At 38.6% G+C, this 18865-nt stretch overlaps 1 protein-coding gene across 16 annotated transcripts in view; it reads left to right on the plus strand.

Moving 5' to 3' along the window:
* Positions 1-18865, plus strand: part of plekha7b (pleckstrin homology domain containing, family A member 7b) — a 114849-nt gene that overhangs the window by 81305 nt on the left and 14679 nt on the right. For 11 of the 16 annotated variants that reach the window (XM_046857334.1, XM_046857337.1, XM_046857340.1 and 8 more), the window contains 13 exons: positions 1142-1225; positions 3166-3273; positions 4445-4498; positions 7013-7084; positions 7900-7980; positions 8569-8718; positions 11216-11317; positions 12008-12119; positions 12287-12438; positions 12801-13092; positions 13212-13303; positions 13643-13867; positions 18023-18211. In XM_046857334.1, coding sequence (XP_046713290.1) covers positions 1142-1225; positions 3166-3273; positions 4445-4498; positions 7013-7084; positions 7900-7980; positions 8569-8718; positions 11216-11317; positions 12008-12119; positions 12287-12438; positions 12801-13092; positions 13212-13303; positions 13643-13867; positions 18023-18211 — 1713 coding nt within the window. The remainder of the gene's footprint in view (positions 1-1141; positions 1226-3165; positions 3274-4444; positions 4499-7012; positions 7085-7899; positions 7981-8568; positions 8719-11215; positions 11318-12007; positions 12120-12286; positions 12439-12800; positions 13093-13211; positions 13304-13642; positions 13868-18022; positions 18212-18865) is intronic. The other 5 variants (XM_046857338.1, XM_046857347.1, XM_046857332.1 and 2 more) reach the window with 4 other exon arrangements.

The raw sequence follows: 18865 nt of genomic DNA on the forward strand, positions 1-18865 counted from the left end.
TCAGCTCCATAGAGGATTGTTAAAAAGTTCTTAAACTGATCAGATTTTGCCAAAGGGCTTTTTTAAAAGTTTTGCTGTAAACTACTCTGTCTCAGCTCACCCTGCTTTCTTCCTTCTGAGCTCCTATTTATATGAAATAATTAAAAAAAATACTACGCAGCAAAACACCGAGCTTTGGGAGCAGCAACGGAAATCTGCACGGCTTCAACTGCTGTTAGCAAACAAATGTTATTTTAAGAGGAGATAATTTATGTGTAATTAATGAAGTCACTCGTTGTTTGTAGGTCGACTCAGAAGGTGATGGATCTGGTAGAGAGATTCTGTGTGATGAGCAAAAAAATTCAACTTATAAAAAAAAAAAACACCCTGGAATAAAAATGTACACACATAGATATAAAGAAAATTGTGATATGCTATTTTTTTTTAAATACAAATTTAAAAAAATACATCATGTGCATGAAAATAATGTGTTTGCATTTTCCCTAAAGATATACAGATAAAAAAATGGAAATGTGGACAAAGGTATTGGAACACCAGTAATTCCCCAACATGTTACCATAAAGTTGAAGGCTGACAATTGTATAGAATGTCTTTGGATGTGGTAGCGTATAATTTTCGCACTTCAATTAGGAGACCCAAACCTGTTCCAGCAGGCCAATGCTCCTGTGCACAAAGCAAGCTCCATGCAATTATGGTTTGCCATAGAGCTCTGACCTCATATCTATTGAGCATTTTTGGGATAAATTGGAATGCTGACTTTACACCGGACTCCTCACCAGTGCTCGAACTGAGGGGGGCTGGGGGGATCCGGGACCCGAATTCGAATTCAAATTGAGTCTTAAATCTTAAGTCCCAGTTGTTGTGTGATTATTTTAGTAAAAAATCACACAATATCTAATGAGGAATCCCCAGTTGTTGTGTAATTCCTATATTTTATTTAAAAAATATAGGAATTACACAACATCTGGGTATCCCCCATTAGACTTGACTCAATTCGAACACTGCTCCTCACCCTTCATCAGTACCTAACTTTACTTCCATCATTGTTGCTGAATGAGCACAAATCTCCACAAGCACACTCACACACACAAGCATATATATTTTTTTGTTTGTTTGATTTTTCAAATTTTTTTTCTTACAGCCAGTACAAATAGAGAGAAGATCAATGCCAATGATGGGCTACATCACACACACCGTCAGTGCACCAAGCTTACATGGAAAAACGGTGTGTCAATACAACTGTCTTCTATTTTTCCTTTTTTTTTTTTTTTTTTTTTGGTGGGGGGTATGTATACAGCTGGTTGTGGCCTAACATGTGGGGTGTTAAGCTGATAGCGTTTGAGGTGGTGTATGAGGTGATCTATAATATGTTATATAAGGTGGTGCACTAAGTTTTGTATGAAGTGATTTAGAAGGCATATGATATAATTTGATTTATGAGGTGGTATATGATGTGGTTAATGAGGTGGTGTATGGAGTAGTTTAAGAATATTGTAAATGAGTTTGTGCACAAGAGGGTGTATGCGGTGGTTGATGAGGTGGTAAATGAGGTGGTGAATTTGTTGTGAATAAGGTAGTGATGAGGTGGTATATGATGAGGTGATGTATGATGTGGTGAGTAGGTTGGTGAATAAGGGGTTGTATGATGTAACGAATGATGTGGTGTATGATTTGGGTAATAAGGTGATGAAGTGGGGTATAAGGTGATATATGATGTGAAGTCTGATATGATGTATGATGTGGTGATGAGGTGGTGTATAGGGTGGTATGTAATGTGGTGTATGATGTGTTAATGAGGTGGTGTGTAAGGTGGTGTATGATGTGTTGATGAAGTGGTGTATAAGGTGGTGTAAAAGGTGAGGTATAAGGTGGAATATTAGGTGGGATATAAGGTGGCATATAATATTGTGTATAATGTGATGTATGATGTAGTGATGAAGTGGTGTATAAGGGGTTAATTATGTGATGTTTGATGTGGTCATGAAGTATGTATAAGGTGGTTTATGATGTGATGTATGCTGTGGTGATGAAGTGGTGTATAATGTGGGGTATAAGGTGGAATATAATATTCTGTATAATGTGATGTATGATGTGGTGATAAAGTGTGTATAAGGTGGTTTATGATGTGATGTATGACGTGGTGATGAAGTGTGTATAAGGTGGTTTATGATGTGATTGTTGACGTGGTGATGAAGTGTGTATAAAGTGATGATGTGGTGTTTGATGTGGTGATGAGGTGGTATATAATATAGTGTATGATGTGGTGATGAGGTGGGGTATAAGATGATGTATGATGTGGGGTATGATGTGGTGATGAGGTGGCATATGATGTGGTGTATGATGTGGTGATGGGGTGGTGTATGATGTGGTGTATGATGTGGTGATGAGGTGGTATATGATGTGGTGTATGATGTGTTGATGAGGTAGGGTACAAGATGATGTATAATGTGGTGTATGATGTGGTGATGAGGTGTTATATGATGTGGTGTATGAGGTGGTCCTGAGGTAGTGTAGAAAATGATGTATAATATGGTGATGAGGTGGTGATGAGGTGGGGTATGATGTATGATGTGGTGAGTATGTTGATGTAAGGTGGTGTATGATGTGGTGATGAGGTGGTATATGATGTGGTGATGAGGTGGTATATGATGTGGTGTATGAGGTGGTCCTGAGGTAGTGTAGAAAATGATGTATAATATGGTGATGAGGTGGTGATGAGGTGGTGATGAGGTGGGGTATGATGTATGATGTGGTGAGTATGTTGATGTAAGGTGGTGTATGATGTGGTGATGAGGTGGTATATGATGCGGTGTATGATGTGGTGATGAGGTAGGGTAGAAGATGATGTATAATGTGAAGTATGATGTGGTGATGAGGTGGAGTATAATGTGATGTATGATGTGGTGAGTATGTTGATGTGTAAGGTGGTGTATGATGTGGTGATAAGATTGGGTATAAGGTGGTGTATGATGTGATGTATTTGGTGGCCTATGAGATGGTGTATGATGTGATGTATGAGGTGCTGTATGAAATTTTGCAAAAAGTGTTCTATAAGGTGGTGTATAAGATGGTGGTTTATGAAATCGAAGTTCAGCTCCTGATTTCGTTCCCCGTGACCTCAGGGAATGACATGAACCCACTCTCTCTCCTTATACCGCTCTGCAGCCAGAGGAGCTGACCCTGCTCCTCGTCCAGCTCAGGAGACACCAGGCCAAGATGGCCGACGCATTCGCTCACCTCCACAACGACGGGCTCTCGGGCCCAAGCCTGCAGGTTAGAGGGTCAGAGGTCACAGTGGTCTGAAGGTCCCTAAACCAGATCAGACCCTGTTGCATCATGGTTAATTTTTTAAATAGCCCAAATCCCCTTTATTATCCTCCCTCCCTTTATGCCCTCGTGTGCTCGCCTGTGCTATGTGGGTGTGATGTCATGGCCGTGATGTGATGGTGATAGCAGTAGCTAGCATGGACGGAGAACGAGCCATGGCTTAAACTGTTGTCAAAAATGTTTGCATTTTGCATTTAATTTTTTTCTTCTTCCTCTTTATTATTATTATTATTATTATTATTATTATTATTATTATTATTATAATACTTTTATGGAAATTTTAGAATGATGTCATGCACAGTGTTTGTGTTCAAGCATGTTGCTTGTGTAACGTACCTACATTCACAGAGTTAATTGTATACAGTCTTGAAATGTTGAAATGTTTGTGGTTAAAGAAATTGCACATAAAAAGTTCTCATATAAAATTTATTCCACGTTTTATAGGGTAAAATATGACAATTTGAAGAATGTTATCTATATCACCTAATTGCCTGTTTAAAAATGGATTTCCTGCATATTAATTTTAACACATGCACTATTTTCTATACGATCCAGAAGTCGGTAAATACAAAAAAATAATTACATGATTATGAAAAAGGAATGGAACGAGAAAATACAGAAACGAAAATTGTGTTTTTGATTTCAGACTAGTTCCATCTTTCAGTGCAAAAGTTTGCATCCACCCTCCTATCTGGATTCTCGTGTTTTGGATATTAAATAATTATAAATGATTATAACTATAACAATTATAGCATTGCCTTGTTTAGTGGATTATAACAAACCATGTTCCTTTATGTGGTGCAGGTACATTAATGTAGTAATATTGAAACAAGTGGAATGTTGCACACAGCAACAATCATTTGCACACAGCTATAGTATAATATACAGTGTTATGAACCTTTGTAGGTGGACAAACAAAACAAACACAGTACATTTTCAGAATCATGAAATACGATTCAGTTTTGGAAAAGAATTACTCCCCCACCCAAGTTTTTTTCTTTTATTTCACTATAGTTAGTTAAAAAAAAAAAAGGATACATGTCAATGTAGCATGTAGCATGTACTATATGCTTCACAACTTCCTGTTATGTGACCTGTCTTGTTTTCCCACTTAAAGGCAGATGATACCTACATGCAGCTGAAGAAGGACCTGGAGTATCTTGACCTGAAGGTGAATTTCTTTTATTTTCCACTTTCTTCTGTTTCCAGTCCTTTGTTTTTTTTACTGCTCTAAAGATGTGTTTGTGTTTGCTAGTCTTCAGTGCTTGGTTAATATTAATGTTATTATTGTTATTAAAGTGTTAGAGTGCAAGTTTTCGTGAAATTTCCTGTCAGGTATCTGAGCTGGTACTGTTCCTGGATCAGCACTCAGCAAACTTAAAAGTTAACGTATAAATAAGAGGATAAATACTGAGTTTTAAGTGTAATTGTATGCCAGGAGCAGAGGAAAGTAATGTTCTCTGTGCTGCACAGCTCATCTTTGCAGTGTTGTCCAATGGAATTGAAGGTCAAAAATGTTGAAAAGCTCCTTTTGAATGAATTCTTGTCTTTTTTTACCCACTTTTTTTTTGTAGTGCCTTTAAACGTTTCTAAAGCTTTTGCTCTTAATTGCCTTTGAATCTGTTTTTTTTTTTTATTATTCTCATTCTTTCTTGTCTCTTCGTGTTTGCCAGCATATTTGGTCCCACTTCCTATCGACTGTGAAAATGGTCCCTGTCTTCAAATCAAATGTCAAATAATTGTCATTTTTTCACCTGCAAAATCTTAAACAGTCACATATTTGCCATGAGCCAAAGTCGCACCAACTGTCATTGTTTTCTCTGGCGTTTCACTTGCTTTTTTTTGTTAAAAAACACCTTTTAATATTTCAAATCTCTGGAATACTTGGGTGCATACTTCGGAAATACTTTAACTCGTGATTATTGGTTCGACCTACACCTCTGACAAACATGTATTCTCTCGAGTAACGCAGCTTAGGGAGGCTTTTTTTTTTTTTTTTGATCTGCGTGACCTCATCTTTCATTGTTGTTTCAGTTGAAGAAATAAAAAAAATATTTAGCTGATGCTCTCAAAGTCTATTTGCCTCACAATAATTATAGAAAACTCTTCTCAGTGCCGTGTCTCTAGTTTGAATACAAGGACGTACAGCATGGTGAGTTTATTCATTCAGCAGCATTTTTTTAATCAAAAGTATTTGTGACAGAAATCCAGCTGTTAAAGGAGCCGACATTAATACAGTGAATTTTAGGAGAACAGATATAAATATAAACAAATTTGTTTAGTTTTTTTCATTTGATGTTTTTCATAAACAAATGCTAAATCAGCATGTAGTTTTGATTATTGCAATGTGTAAGGCAAAAACCACTTTGTGTCATGCTGTTATACTAAACAACAACTGCTTGCTTGTGTTGAAGCGAAGTTGTAGCAATTTGACAGTAACTATTTGTATTTATCAGTGGCGGGCCGTGCATTTCACACATAGGTCTGACGTCCTTTTACGAAATACCTTCATTATGATGCAACGGCTATAGGCCCTATCAATATTATACAGCAATGCAGTATAACAGAGCACTGCATCACAGACTGGTATCTCATGCAGTGAGAATTAATGCCATTATTAAAGCAAGGAACCCACTGAGCACAGTTTAACAAGTCTCCTTTCACTGCATCCAAAGCTGCACCACCCACATATACCAACTCTGGCAAAACATCATTATTAACCTCATTTATTGACCACGGGTTTTCTGTGCTTTTTTAATTTTTTTTGCATTTTTTCTGTGCATTGCAGTTTTTTTGGGAATTTAAAATAAAAGCAGCTTGTGTGCTTATGTGTGAATAATATGTGAAAGAAAATGCAAAAGTAAAATTGGTCCATGAAAACCTTAACAAATGCTTCGAACTGTTTTAGCTGACCTTTCCTTTCCAGCCTTTTAATAAGTCCATCTTGAAAATGACCTGTTAGTATATCCAGGCCGCCATATCAATTTTTTCTCCTTTGTCAGCCATTGTGAAATGAAAGAAACAGCTATTAATGCTACATAAATATATTTGAGCTTGTGCAGTTCGCAACAGATGCAGCTTGTGAGCTTTGACTAATGCATGCTCTGACCGGATGTGAAAATGCCGAAATTAATAGCAATAGTCTTCAAGCAACATGCCCTTAATGCTTCAGGTGCCCACACTGTTGATTGTGAAGGTCTCACAGCAGATTCCTTCGACCCTGGCAACAGGTGATGTGATGGCTGAAATCCGATTGGATAGAAACTCCAACATAAACAGAGATTCCTAGAAGCTTGTTGTCATATGTTATTCTTTCTATAGCAACAGCTTGTTCAGAGGGAGGAGTACAGCAAATTCTTGAGTAATAATAAATGGATTTAAAACATTCATTTATGAATAGATGTCTATTTATCATTACATGAAAGAGTTCACACTTTGTAGTGTGAAAATTTAACAAGAGCACAAGCTGCATTTTGTTTTAGATAAACAAAAGGGGCTGGTGAAGGAACAACTGTTTATAGCTGCTATAACATAAGTGAAAATGGGAATTCTGGCTGATTACTGAGATATAAAAGGAATTAATCATTTGAGGAGGTTGGGGTACCTGTGACTCTGCTTTATTCCTTATTTTTATAATCACAGAGTATGGTGTTTTCTTACTTTTTTCATGTGTGGTGTTCAACAGGTCACAGGAAGAGACGTGTTAGGGGACTGCAGAGTTCCACGGCCGGTTAAAATTGCCGAAAGCGATGTTGACGTAAGTGACATTTTCTCTCCCTTCATCTCTTTACTTTTACATCTGAAACGGATTCTTTTTTCCTTTTTGTGTTTTGCACCAGCAGCAGTAAGAGCATGGTCAAGTTAGTGTTCAGTATTGTGTCGAGGGAAACGCAGGCAGTTGAGGCTCCCTGATGATATGAAAAGTATCGACGTGCTTCTGTTATTTTCTCTCACAACATAAAGAAATACACGCTGCGGGATTTTTTATATTTTAACGCTCATACATTTTTCTGTTTGATTTTCGTATTTTCTCTCCGTGTTTGTTCTCTTTCGCCTGCCTTTTGGTATGATTGGAGGTAAATAATCTGAAATGCTCAGCTTTTCATCATTAAACATTGTTCCAGTTTAACAATTTATAAGAATTTTGCTGGTGGGTTTTTTGGCGGTTGTAAATTTTTAATGCCGTTAAAGCAACAATATCATGCAGTAAACTAACAACAGCTTAATAATTCATCGGACGGCATAATAAACTGAGGGGAGAATAAAAAGTCTATAAACCCGGCTTTTCTGACTTTGTGTTTGTGTGTGTGTGTGTGTGTGTGTGTGCACGAACACTTTAACCCAATTTTTGCAGTCTGTTTGTTCTGCAGTATAATATTACCAGAGTTGTCATGAGGAGATTTTGTTTACTGGGTTTTATGTTAATGACAAAAGAAAAAAAAAAAGAACCCAAATTATGTCTATGCTTGTGTGTGTGTGTGTGTGTGTGTGTGTGTGTGTGTGTGTGTGTGTGTGTGTGGGTGTATAGGTTTTAGAGCTGTGTAATATCTGTTGATTATTGTCTTTTATTAGGTGAAGTTGAGCAGATTGTGCGAACAAGATAAAATTCTTCAGGAGCTGGAGACAAGGATTCGCACACTCAAAGAGGACAAGGTCTCAATCATTACATTACATCCAGCATTAACATTCTGCACTTTACAACTATTTTAGGATTATATAATCCTAAACCATATCTAAGACTTCGAAGAAAAAACCCATATAGGTCTAACACAAGACAATAAGCTTTAGAGTTTTTACAGGAAATGTTTTTTTTTTGTTTTTTTTTTGGCGTAAAAAACAAACAAACAAAAAAGCAACTGATTTTTAAAAGCAAGTGCCATATTTCTTAATTAAATATTATTTTTATTAAAAATTTGAATCATTTTATTCAAATTAAATTAACATACGTTAATAATATTATTTAAGTAGTCAAAATCAGCGAAGCACAAAACCCACAATTTTTTTCTATTAATGTATTAACAATGTAACTGCTTCTACACAGCCATGACGGATCTAGCAGCTTCTCAACTTTCTAAAGTTTAAATGAAACCCTAATGATCACTGAGAAGGAGATGATGTGTATTGAGTGTATTAAAAATAAATGTGACAGTAGCAATGAGACATATTTCTCCCTCACTCTCTCTCCCACTCTTCATTCTGCTCTCCCTCTTCCTTCTTCTCTGTCTCTCTATGTGGCTGTAGGATAAGTTAGAATCGGTTCTAGATGTGTCCCATCAGCAGATGGAGCAGTACCGGGACCAGCCGGCCCATGCCGAGAAAATTGCCTATCAGCAGAGGCTGCTGCAGGAAGACGTTGTGCACATCAGAGCCGAGATTTCTCAAGTGTCCACGGTACGACACGCACATTTTAAGTATGTCCTGCATGGTCATGATGTTAGTTATATTTAGAGTTAGGATTTCTTTGCAATCCATTGTACTTAGTTGGAAAAAGTTTTATATCGACTTTCCAGAGTTTTAATCGAAACACGATTCTTTTGGGAAAAATGCTGATATCTGGAGGAAGGTCATGTTTTCATGGCTGGTCTCTGAATTTGATAAACATACTAACTACAACTTCAAGATTTACACTAATTATTTCCGCATGAAATAGATGATGAGTACCAATGTACATTACAGCTCAATTGATTGACTCAATAGGTACTTCGTACTTTCATCTTTGATAAGATATTTATTCATCAGTTATTCCATAGTCTGAATACTGGACTCTGATTAGCTGGATGGAAGTTGTGAGGGCAAAGCGTTGAACACAGGTAGTTGCATTTAGTCAGTTTAATCATCTTCCTTAATGAAGTTAGAGCAATAAATGATGGAGATGGAAATGTGTTGATTAGTGAGAAGAGTGTGTTGAAGGATGTTTTTTGAAGATGGAGGGAGTATTTTAAGCAGCTTATGAACGAGGAAAATGAGAGAGAAAGAAGGTTGGGTGGTGTGGAGATGGTGAAGCAGGAAGTGGATATGATCAGTAAGGAGGAAGTGAGAGCAGCAATTAAGAGGATGAAGAGTGGAAAGATGGTTGGACCAGATGACATACTGGTAGAAGCATGGAGATGTTTAGGAGAGATGCAGTGGAGTTTTTAACCAGATTGTTAAACAAAATATTGGAGGTTGAGAGGATGCCTGAAGAACGGAGAAGGAGTGTGCTGGTACTGATCTTTAAGAATAAGGAAGATGTGCAGACCTGCAGTAACTACATGAGAATAAAGTTGATCAGTCACACCATGAAATTATGGAAAAGAGTCATGGAAGGCAGGCTGAGAGAAGAGGTGACCGTCTGTGAGCAACAGTATGGTTTTATGCCGAGGAAGAACACCACAGAAGTCAGTAAGTCAGTAGGAGTAAGACAGAGTACATGTGTGTGAATAAGAGAGAGGGCAGTGGAGTGGTGTGGTTACAGGTAGAAGAGGTGGAGAAGGTGGAGGAATTCAGGTACCTGGGGTCAACAGTGCAAGGTAATTTAGAGTGTGTTAGAGAAGTAAAGAAAAGAGTGCAGGCAGGGTGGAGTGGGTGGAGAAGAGTGACAGGAGTGATTTGTGATAAAAGAGTATCTGCGAGAGTGAAAGGGAAAGTTTATAGGACTGTGGTGAGACCTGCGATGTCGTATGGATTAGAGACAGTGGCATTGAGTAAAAGACAGGAGGTGGAGCTGAAGGTAGCAGAACTGAAGATGTTGAGATTTTTGTTGGGAGTGACGAGAATGGACAGGATTAGAAATTAGTTTATTAGAAGGACAGCGCATGTAGGACGTTTTGGTGACAAGGTGAGGGAGGCGAGATTGAGATGGTTAGGACATGTTCAGAGGAGGGACATGGGGTATATTAGTAGGAGAATGCTGAGGATGGAGCCACCAGGAACAAGAAAAAGAGGGAGGCCAAGGAGGAGGTTTATAGATGTGGTAAAGGAAGACATGCAGGTAGTTGGTTTGAAAGAGGCAGATGTAGAGGACAGGGGGGTATGGAGACAGATGATCCGCTGTGGTGACCCCTAATGGGAGCAGCCAAAAGAAGAAAAAGAGGAAGAATCAGCTTCCTTAATGAATGTGCTGCCTTATTAACAACTGTAACCATAGTAACATTAATTCAATTACAGTTCCATACAGAGTGCGACAGCGATTGTACACATTCCCTAATGACCTTAAATGGAAGAATTTTCCATTTTTTTTAACCAGGACTTCCAAGTTAAACGACTGTCCCATTGCACTTTTTCATGCCAGAGAATAAATTTTTCTCAGATCAAGTATAACGGATTGCAGCAATTATATAGAAATGATGCTGTTACATGGGGGCAGAGTTTGAACAGAGTCATGCCTCTCTTATGCTCAATTCTGATAATAAACAAAAGAACATGATTTTGACTTGTGTGAGAACATGATCTAGCTGATCATCTCATCGATATTAATCACAAATATAATACTGATTAATATTACATTTAATTCATAATTTATAAATGAATTCATTTATAACACTGAATTAATGCAGTGTTGTATGGGATAATTACAGCTAGGACTGTTCATGCTTACACCTGCTGCAGTGCCTCAATGTAATTAGTCTTTTTGTTGGGTGGGGGGTAAAGTTTTACGATTGTGATCTTGGCACCCCATTTGAGATGCTTTTACCCTGAGGCAGCTTCAGAGGTGTGAACTATATGCAGATGATTTTAATCATCTAGATTTGGAGCACAGAACATTGCTTTAAGCATATGCATACTCCGTCTCTGAATATGGGAAACTTTCCCCATGTAAAACTATAGGCTTACGATTAGTATTGTTTAAATTTTAAAGGAAATGTTTAAAGTGGCATCAAGACAAGAGCCCATGTGTTGTGTTGATCAGGAAATGGAGAAGGCATGGATGGAGTACAGTAGGCTGGAGGCGGATGTGGAGAGATTGCGCACAGCATTGCGGGAGCAGATGAACCGCAGCATCCTCTCAAAGGTCCACACTTTTTTTCAAAATTATTTATTTTATAAAACAGACAATTGCGGTATTTGAAAACCTCCATTGCTTTAAACTGGCTTTAAAATACCTTTTAAAACAAAAAAAAGCCTTTTCTATCGCCCAATCTATCACCCAATCCCCTGGCTCAGAACTTAAAGTTTCACCCGGGACCAATTGGGAGCTTACAGAAATATTTAATGTGTTTGAGGGATAAGCATGACTGTTTCATGCTTATCAATGTAAACACTTTTAATGGATTAATTTAATAATTATAAAAATAGGATTGATTGAAAAATATTTCAAATAATAATTAGCCATTAGATGGCACGTGAGCAACCATCATCTCTTTATCAGGATTAAACCAAAGACATAAATATATATCTCCTAAACCTCTCTGAGTTTTATTTTTACTTGAGATTTTTCTTGTCAACACCACTGGCATCTCTGGTGGAAAAAGAGGTCTGAATACAAATCAACGTGGTTATTTATTAAACACTGGATTTTTTATTAGGTTGTGTTTGTCACTGTTTTTTATTTCACAAGGACCATCTTGGTTTAAAAATGTAAAGAGGCTCAAAGTGTATCCCAGATCATAAAGACCTGTCAACAACTACAAAAAAACACCGAAAGTTCTGTTCAAATATTAATTGTAGAGGTTCCAAACTTGCTTGCATTTGTCCCTGTCAGCAGGAGAAAGGCCAGCTGAGGAAGGAGCTGTGGCGCATCGAGGATGTGATGGCAGGTCTGAGCTTGAGCAAAGCCAACTACAAAATGATCGTGGATTCGGTGCAGAACCCAGGTGAGCACGGGACAGTTCCCCTCGTCATCCTCACCACACACCAAAGCCACGCCCGTGGTACTCACATCCGCTTTTAAATATATTATAGCTTTTATCTGAGTGTGCCTGTGTTGACTGGCAATTTGTTTGTGCGTCTGCGTACGTGGGTGCATGTGTGTGTGAGGCAGAGAGGAAACTCGTGCCTTCAGAGTTGTCTCCATCTGTGCCTTCTATTCTGGTGGGAGAACCGAAACCGGCTCAGGCGAGTCCTCACCTCAGTCCAGTGCAGCCTCATGTTCAGACCTTCCAGTTCTCCCAAAGTCTCCAAAAGCCAGGATGGGTAAGAAACCTCTACGTTTCCACATACCCAGATGAGGAAGACTTCCTTTTTGGGCTTTGCTCTGAAATTTACAACAGCAAATAAAAGCCACTAACCTTGGTTCTTGATAACCCTCTTAATATTGTATCTGTTTAAGCCCCACCCCATTTAATGTTTCCCCCCTCTATTTGCCATAACAAAACAAAAATCTGTCTTTTTAATTCCTGTGTTGTCAATTATTGGGCTTACTGGGATTAGTTTGGTTAAAGTCAGAAGAAATGCCACCCATACAATGTGCCAGGGAGTCAGTGTTAATTACGTGTTAATGGATCTAGTGCTGTAATCATATCACATCTCAAAAGGCTTGTTTGAACTCCTTTCAGGCTGAAGAAGATGCTCCACCCAGACCTCCTCTCCCCCACCTCTACAGTCCCGATGACCACCCTCCGGCTGTCCCACCCCTTCCCAAGGAGACCTCCGTCATCCGCCACACATCCGTCCGTGGCCTCAAGCGTCAGTCCGACGAGCGCAAACGTGACCGTGAGATTGGACAGTTTCCTAATGGGGAAAAGTTGGAACTCCGAGCGTTCCTCAGTGAACCTGAACTTCTGGGAGTCACAGGACAGACAATTGGTTTGGGGCAAGATGGAGGCTACCAGACCTTACCAAGCCGAGGTAAGGTTAATGCTCCAGTGCTGTGGTGATGAGCAGGAGTTTAGATTGTCCAAGGTTTGATCAAGAGCACTAATGTGTCCACAGTTGCTGGTTAAACATGTTTCTGATCTCCTCTCCAGGTGTAACAGGTTCTTCATCCAGGCTCCATCAGTCTACAAGCATCTCCTCTTATGTCACTCTGAGGAGAGGAACTGATACGTCCAGCTTAATGGTATAAATCCAAACGTGCTTGTGTGAAGCAGGTGTTTCCATGGTGCTTAAAAACAAAGATTTAATATAAAACTGTGAGCAGATGAAGGTTGTAAGTTTCTACAATTGCAAAATTGGTGCAGCAATAATCTTTCTTTCTTTCTTTCTTTCTTTCTTTCTTTCTTTCTTTCTTTCTTTCTTTCTTTCTTTCTTTCTTTCTTTCTTTCTATTCCTCTTCATTTTCTTTTTTTCTTTTCTGTCCAATTTTCCTTTTTTACCCACCCTGTTGTTAACCCCAACCCCACCCCCCCTTTTACTTACCCACTTCTTCTCTTTCCTCCTGGCACTGTTTATTGTCCAGGAGAGACCAAAGAGTGCCTTGGAGCGTCTGTACTCATCCGAAGCGCCGCTTCCACAGCAGCAGCGAGGTCGCATGAGTGCTGATGAGCAGCTGGAGAGGATGAAGCGCCACCAAAAGGCACTAGTACGAGAACGCAAGCGCACACTGAGCCAGGGCGAGCGGCAGGCCTCTTCATCTCGCCCTCCTTCCTCTTCCTCGCGACCTGTTTCCGCAGACCTGGGATCAGTACGTTAGAGCTCAGCTCTTTATCACTCCAACCACACAAACGCCTTGTGATATTTAGCAACAATGTGCTAACATGTTTAGCATTAGCCAAACCTGTGAGTAAGACTGAAGAAAAGGTTTTTGCAGGTGAGTGAATGTTTCGAGGAAGTGTCAGAAACAGGAAACGAGGTCAGTCAGAGGACTGTGAGAGGCTCGAGGGAGTGGAGTTTTAATGTTGGGAATGTTGGGAATGTAGAAAGGAGAAATAAGGGATCGTGAGTGATGTGCCAAGAAATTCTGTGCACAGAATTAAGAAGTAAATGAATAAAGTGCCTTGATTTTTGATAATGCCAATGAACAAAGCGCTCTGGTCTGTGAGTGTTTTATTTAATGATTTCATTAAACACAAAGCACAGCTACTAATGATGGCGTTGGTCAATCATAACAGCATTTGTTTGCTATAACGAGTTTAAAAACATGATTCAATGCTTGAGAAGGTGTTGCTGTGTATGGCCAATCACGTGTGTGTGTGTGTGTGTGTGTGTGTGTGTATGTGTGTGTGTGTGTGTGTGTGTGTTTGTGTGTGTGTGTGTGTGTGTGTCTTGTCATTATTTGTTCTCAGTCTGTGATGTAGAGTGGGTGAAATTCATTTGAGTATCTCTTTAATTCGTCAAATTTTTTTTTAAACCAATGCTAATGGAATTATGCGCTATGCTCTGCAATGGAAGTGCTAACTAGTCACAAATAATCAGTGTTCAGACCTCAGTAATGCATCAGCTGCTACAGTGATCTTAACACCAATAAAACAATAACATGCAGAGCTTCAGCTGCTTCTGCTTTGGCCTCATTGTGCTTACATTGTCCACTTATACTCCACATTTTACTCCATATCATCCAACTACGCTCAATTTTACTCCACATCATCCAACTCCACTCCACTTTATTTTCCTTATCATCCAACTACGCTCCATTTTACTCCACAACATTCAACTATGCTCCATTTTACTCCACATTAGCCAACTACACTCCATTTTACTCCACATCAGCCCACTACACTCCATTTTACTCCTTATCATCAAACTACACTCCATTTGACTCATTATCAACCCAATTTCCATTTACTTTTCATCATCTACCTACTATTTGTTTTACTCCACATCATCTGCCTACGCTTTATTTTAATTTTCATCAACCATCTACACTTCATTTTACTCCTCATCATCCATGTGCAGTGATGCTTCATCTTATAATGTGATTTATTCCTGCTCTATAATCAGAATGCTCTATATCTCTGAATGTGATTTGCATACTCATAATCACACTGCTTACTTTACTAATCCCCATCTCCATGTTGTTATTCACTCACCACAGGCCCTGATTTATTATTTAATACCTTTTCTTTATAATTTCACAGATTCAAAAAAACATTATAATTATTTGTCATCAGCACTGTGAACACAATGACATACAAATATGCATAGTGTTGTGCTGTACATATATCTATCAACTTTCTTTCTTCTGTCATGTGTTTCTTTTTTTTCTCAAAGAACAAAGACCAAAAGAGGATTTTTGAATTATAAAAGTAATAAAGAAGCCTTTTTCTTTTCTTCTTTCTTTCTTTCCTTCTTTCTTTCTTTCTTTCTTTCTTTCTTTCTTTCTTTCTTTCTTTCTTTCTTTCTTTCTTTCTTTCTTTCTTTCTTTCTTTCTTTCTTTCTTTCTTTCTTTCTTTCTTTCTTTCTTTCTTTCTCTTTCTTTGTTCTTCTACTACAGTTTTTCTTTGTCATTTTCATTTTAGGAAAGAACCAAAGAAAGAAAATTTGAAAGAAGAGAAATGAACAATATTTTTTCTTTCTTTCTTTCTTTCTTTCTTTCTTTCTTTCTTTCTTTCTTTCTTTCTTTCTTTCTTTCTTTCTTTCTTTCTTTCTTTCTTTCTTTCTTTCTTTCTTTCTATTGTCATTAGCCTTCATGTCACTTTTTTGTTCCTTTGCTACTGTATGTGAAGATAAATAAAGCGTCATTTGTGAATCAGTTGCATGATTATGTTTCTGATGTAGATGTTTGCATGTAAAAAATGAAATAATAAAAAATATGCTAATAAACGCACATCGTGTCTTTAATATGTCAACAGCATGACTGTGCGTGTGTTTGCGTCTTTTTTTCTCTCTGTTAGCACAATGCGGCCTGCCATGCGATGGTGTACATTCTCCTGTAGCACTGATGCATCTTGTGGTTTTCTGCTGTTCGGGAAATGCTTCCTGTGTTCTTTAAATGTTGTTTGTGGGGTTTTTTTAACTGCTCCTTTTTTTGTGTGGATTGTAAACGAATAATTTGTTCTACATCACAAAGTGACCTTTTATGTACAATACACACATTCTTCTTAAAGCCTCGGATACTGAGACAAGAGTGTGTTGTTTAAACCTTGTTTCCAAACATGAACAACTCTCTGCATCTGTGTTTATGATCTTTAAACTGTTTATTAAACATGCAAACACACGCACACGCACACACACACACATACACACACACATACATACATACACCTAGATTTCACAGGAATACCTCAGTGTCCTTTCACCTCTCAGGCTGAGATGTTTACTAAAGCCTTATTTCCTTTTTATTTAGCTTCATCACTCTGTTACTCTGCCACTTTATCACTCTGTTACTCTGCCACTTTATCACTCTGTTACTCTGCCACTTTATCACTCTGTTACTCTGTCACTCAAACACTCTCTTACTCTGCCACTCCATCACTCTCTCACTCTGCCACTTAATCACTCTCTTACTCTGCCACTCCATCACTCTCTTACTCTGCCACTCCATCACTCTCTTACTCTGCCACTCCATCACTCTCTTACTCTGCCACTCCATCACTTTGTTACTCTGTCACTTCATCACTCCGTTACTCTGCCACTCCATTACTCTGTTACTCTGCCACTCCATCACTCCGTTACTCTGTCACTTCATCACTCTCTTACTCTGCCACTCCATCACCCCTCACTCTGCCACTCAATCACTCTCTTACTCTGCCACTCTATCACTCTGTTACTCTGCCACTTCATCACTCTGTTACTTTGACACTCCATCACTGCCTTACTCTGTCACCCCATCATCTTCTCACACTGTAACTCCATCACACTGTCACTCCAGCACTCTCTTTGACTCTTTGACTCCATTACTCTCTTACTTTGTCACTTCATCGCTTCCTCACTTAAACTTGGTCACTCTGCCCCTTTAAAACTCCCTTATGGTGTCACTCCCTCACTCCTACACTCTGCCACTTTGTTACTCTATTACTTCCTCTTTTCCTCACTTTGTCACGCTGTTATTTTATCACTCCCTCACACTATCCTTCGGTCACTCTATCACTCTGTCATTCCATCCCTCCCTCATGCTGTCACTCCACTTCATCGTTTTCTTACTCTCTCATGATGCCACTTTTACTTCTTTACTCTTTCACTCTATCACACTGTCACGCTGTCACTAGATCAACCCCTTACGCTGTCACTGTCACTTCCTTACCCTGTCACAATGCCACTGTTTCCCTATCATTCCCTCACAGTTTTACTCTCTCACTCCATCACTCTCTCTATCTGTCATTCTGTTACTCCATCACTCCCTTTCTCTGTTACAATGTCATAGTCACTACATCACTCACTTATGTTGCCACTCTGTCGATCCATTAATGTTCATACTGTCAAATTGTCACCCCATTACTCCCTCACACTGTCACTTATTTGTGTAGCCTTTTTAATAATAGACATCAAAGCATTCTGTCTCTCCATCACTTTTTGCACCGATGTAGGAAACTAATCAGCAATCAGCAGCGCTACTTTTTTAACCCTGAGACATCACACATCCTACTTTTGTTCCTTACAAAAAACTTACCTCTGACTGCTACAAAGCACTGACACTGGAGACTTCTTCCACAGGTCTTCCACATAGACATTTGACATTACAGATAAATAATTCCACAAAATGATTTTGTGTTTGTGAATGAGTTGTTACTATGGAAACCTTATTACAATGTACTTTGCAGCTGCATTTCTGACCAATTAGAATCTAGAAATCTGTAGTGCTCGATGTAAAAGAAAAAAAACTTTAATATGCTTAAAATGTGGATCACACTGTGTGTGTGTGTGTGTGTGTGTGTGTGTGTGTGTGTGTGTGTGTCTTCAGTGGAGGCGTGAGCAGGAGTTTGATATGCAGTTGCTGGAGCGAGCTGTACAGGGTGAGGAGAAGGAGATGGTGTTGGAGCGTACGGAGAGACAGCGCTCACATTCAGACGAGTGGATCACGCTTCATTCGAACCCTCGCCGAGAACTCGACCTGGAGCCACTCGATTATCAGTTGGACCTCACCAAGGAGGTAGCAATAAGCCCTACCTCCTCTCACACTTACTGCTCTTTAAATCTACATAGTATACTGAAATAAAAAAGTTAGTTGCACTAACTGAATTACATATACATTTTTATCTTATGTTACTTTCTTTTTTGAAATAAAATTGAAGCAAAGGATTTGTGATTAAACAGCAGTAAATGCATTTAAATTTCATTTTGTTCAAGGGATGAAATCTTGTTCTAATAAGAAAATAAACTATGCTTTTCCATAATATTCACTCACCCTTTACTTTATTAGGAACAGTTGCACATATAATGACGGTTACACTTGCACATTCTTGCAGTTATCCAAGTAACTAATCATATAGCAGAAATGCAAAAAAAATCCCACAGAAGGTAGGATAAAGTTTATCTATGACTGTAACATGGTTGCTTGAGTTTTTCAGAAACTGATTATCTCCTGCCCAGATCTTTACACACAAATTGGTGTGATAAACCAAAATGACATAATATTAATTTAGCTACAGTTCTTTGAGTGGAAATGTCTTTTTTAGAGAAATCAGAGGGAAATTACCCTATTCATTTCAGCTGACAGAAAGGATAGTGTAACTCAAATAATCACTATTTACTCTTTACTGATTTAATCATAGGCACGGCCTAACCTAAGGTGTGCTATTTTAAC

Source organism: Silurus meridionalis, chromosome 9, assembly GCF_014805685.1.
Source record: "Silurus meridionalis isolate SWU-2019-XX chromosome 9, ASM1480568v1, whole genome shotgun sequence".
Taxonomy (NCBI): Eukaryota; Metazoa; Chordata; class Actinopteri; order Siluriformes; family Siluridae; genus Silurus; species Silurus meridionalis.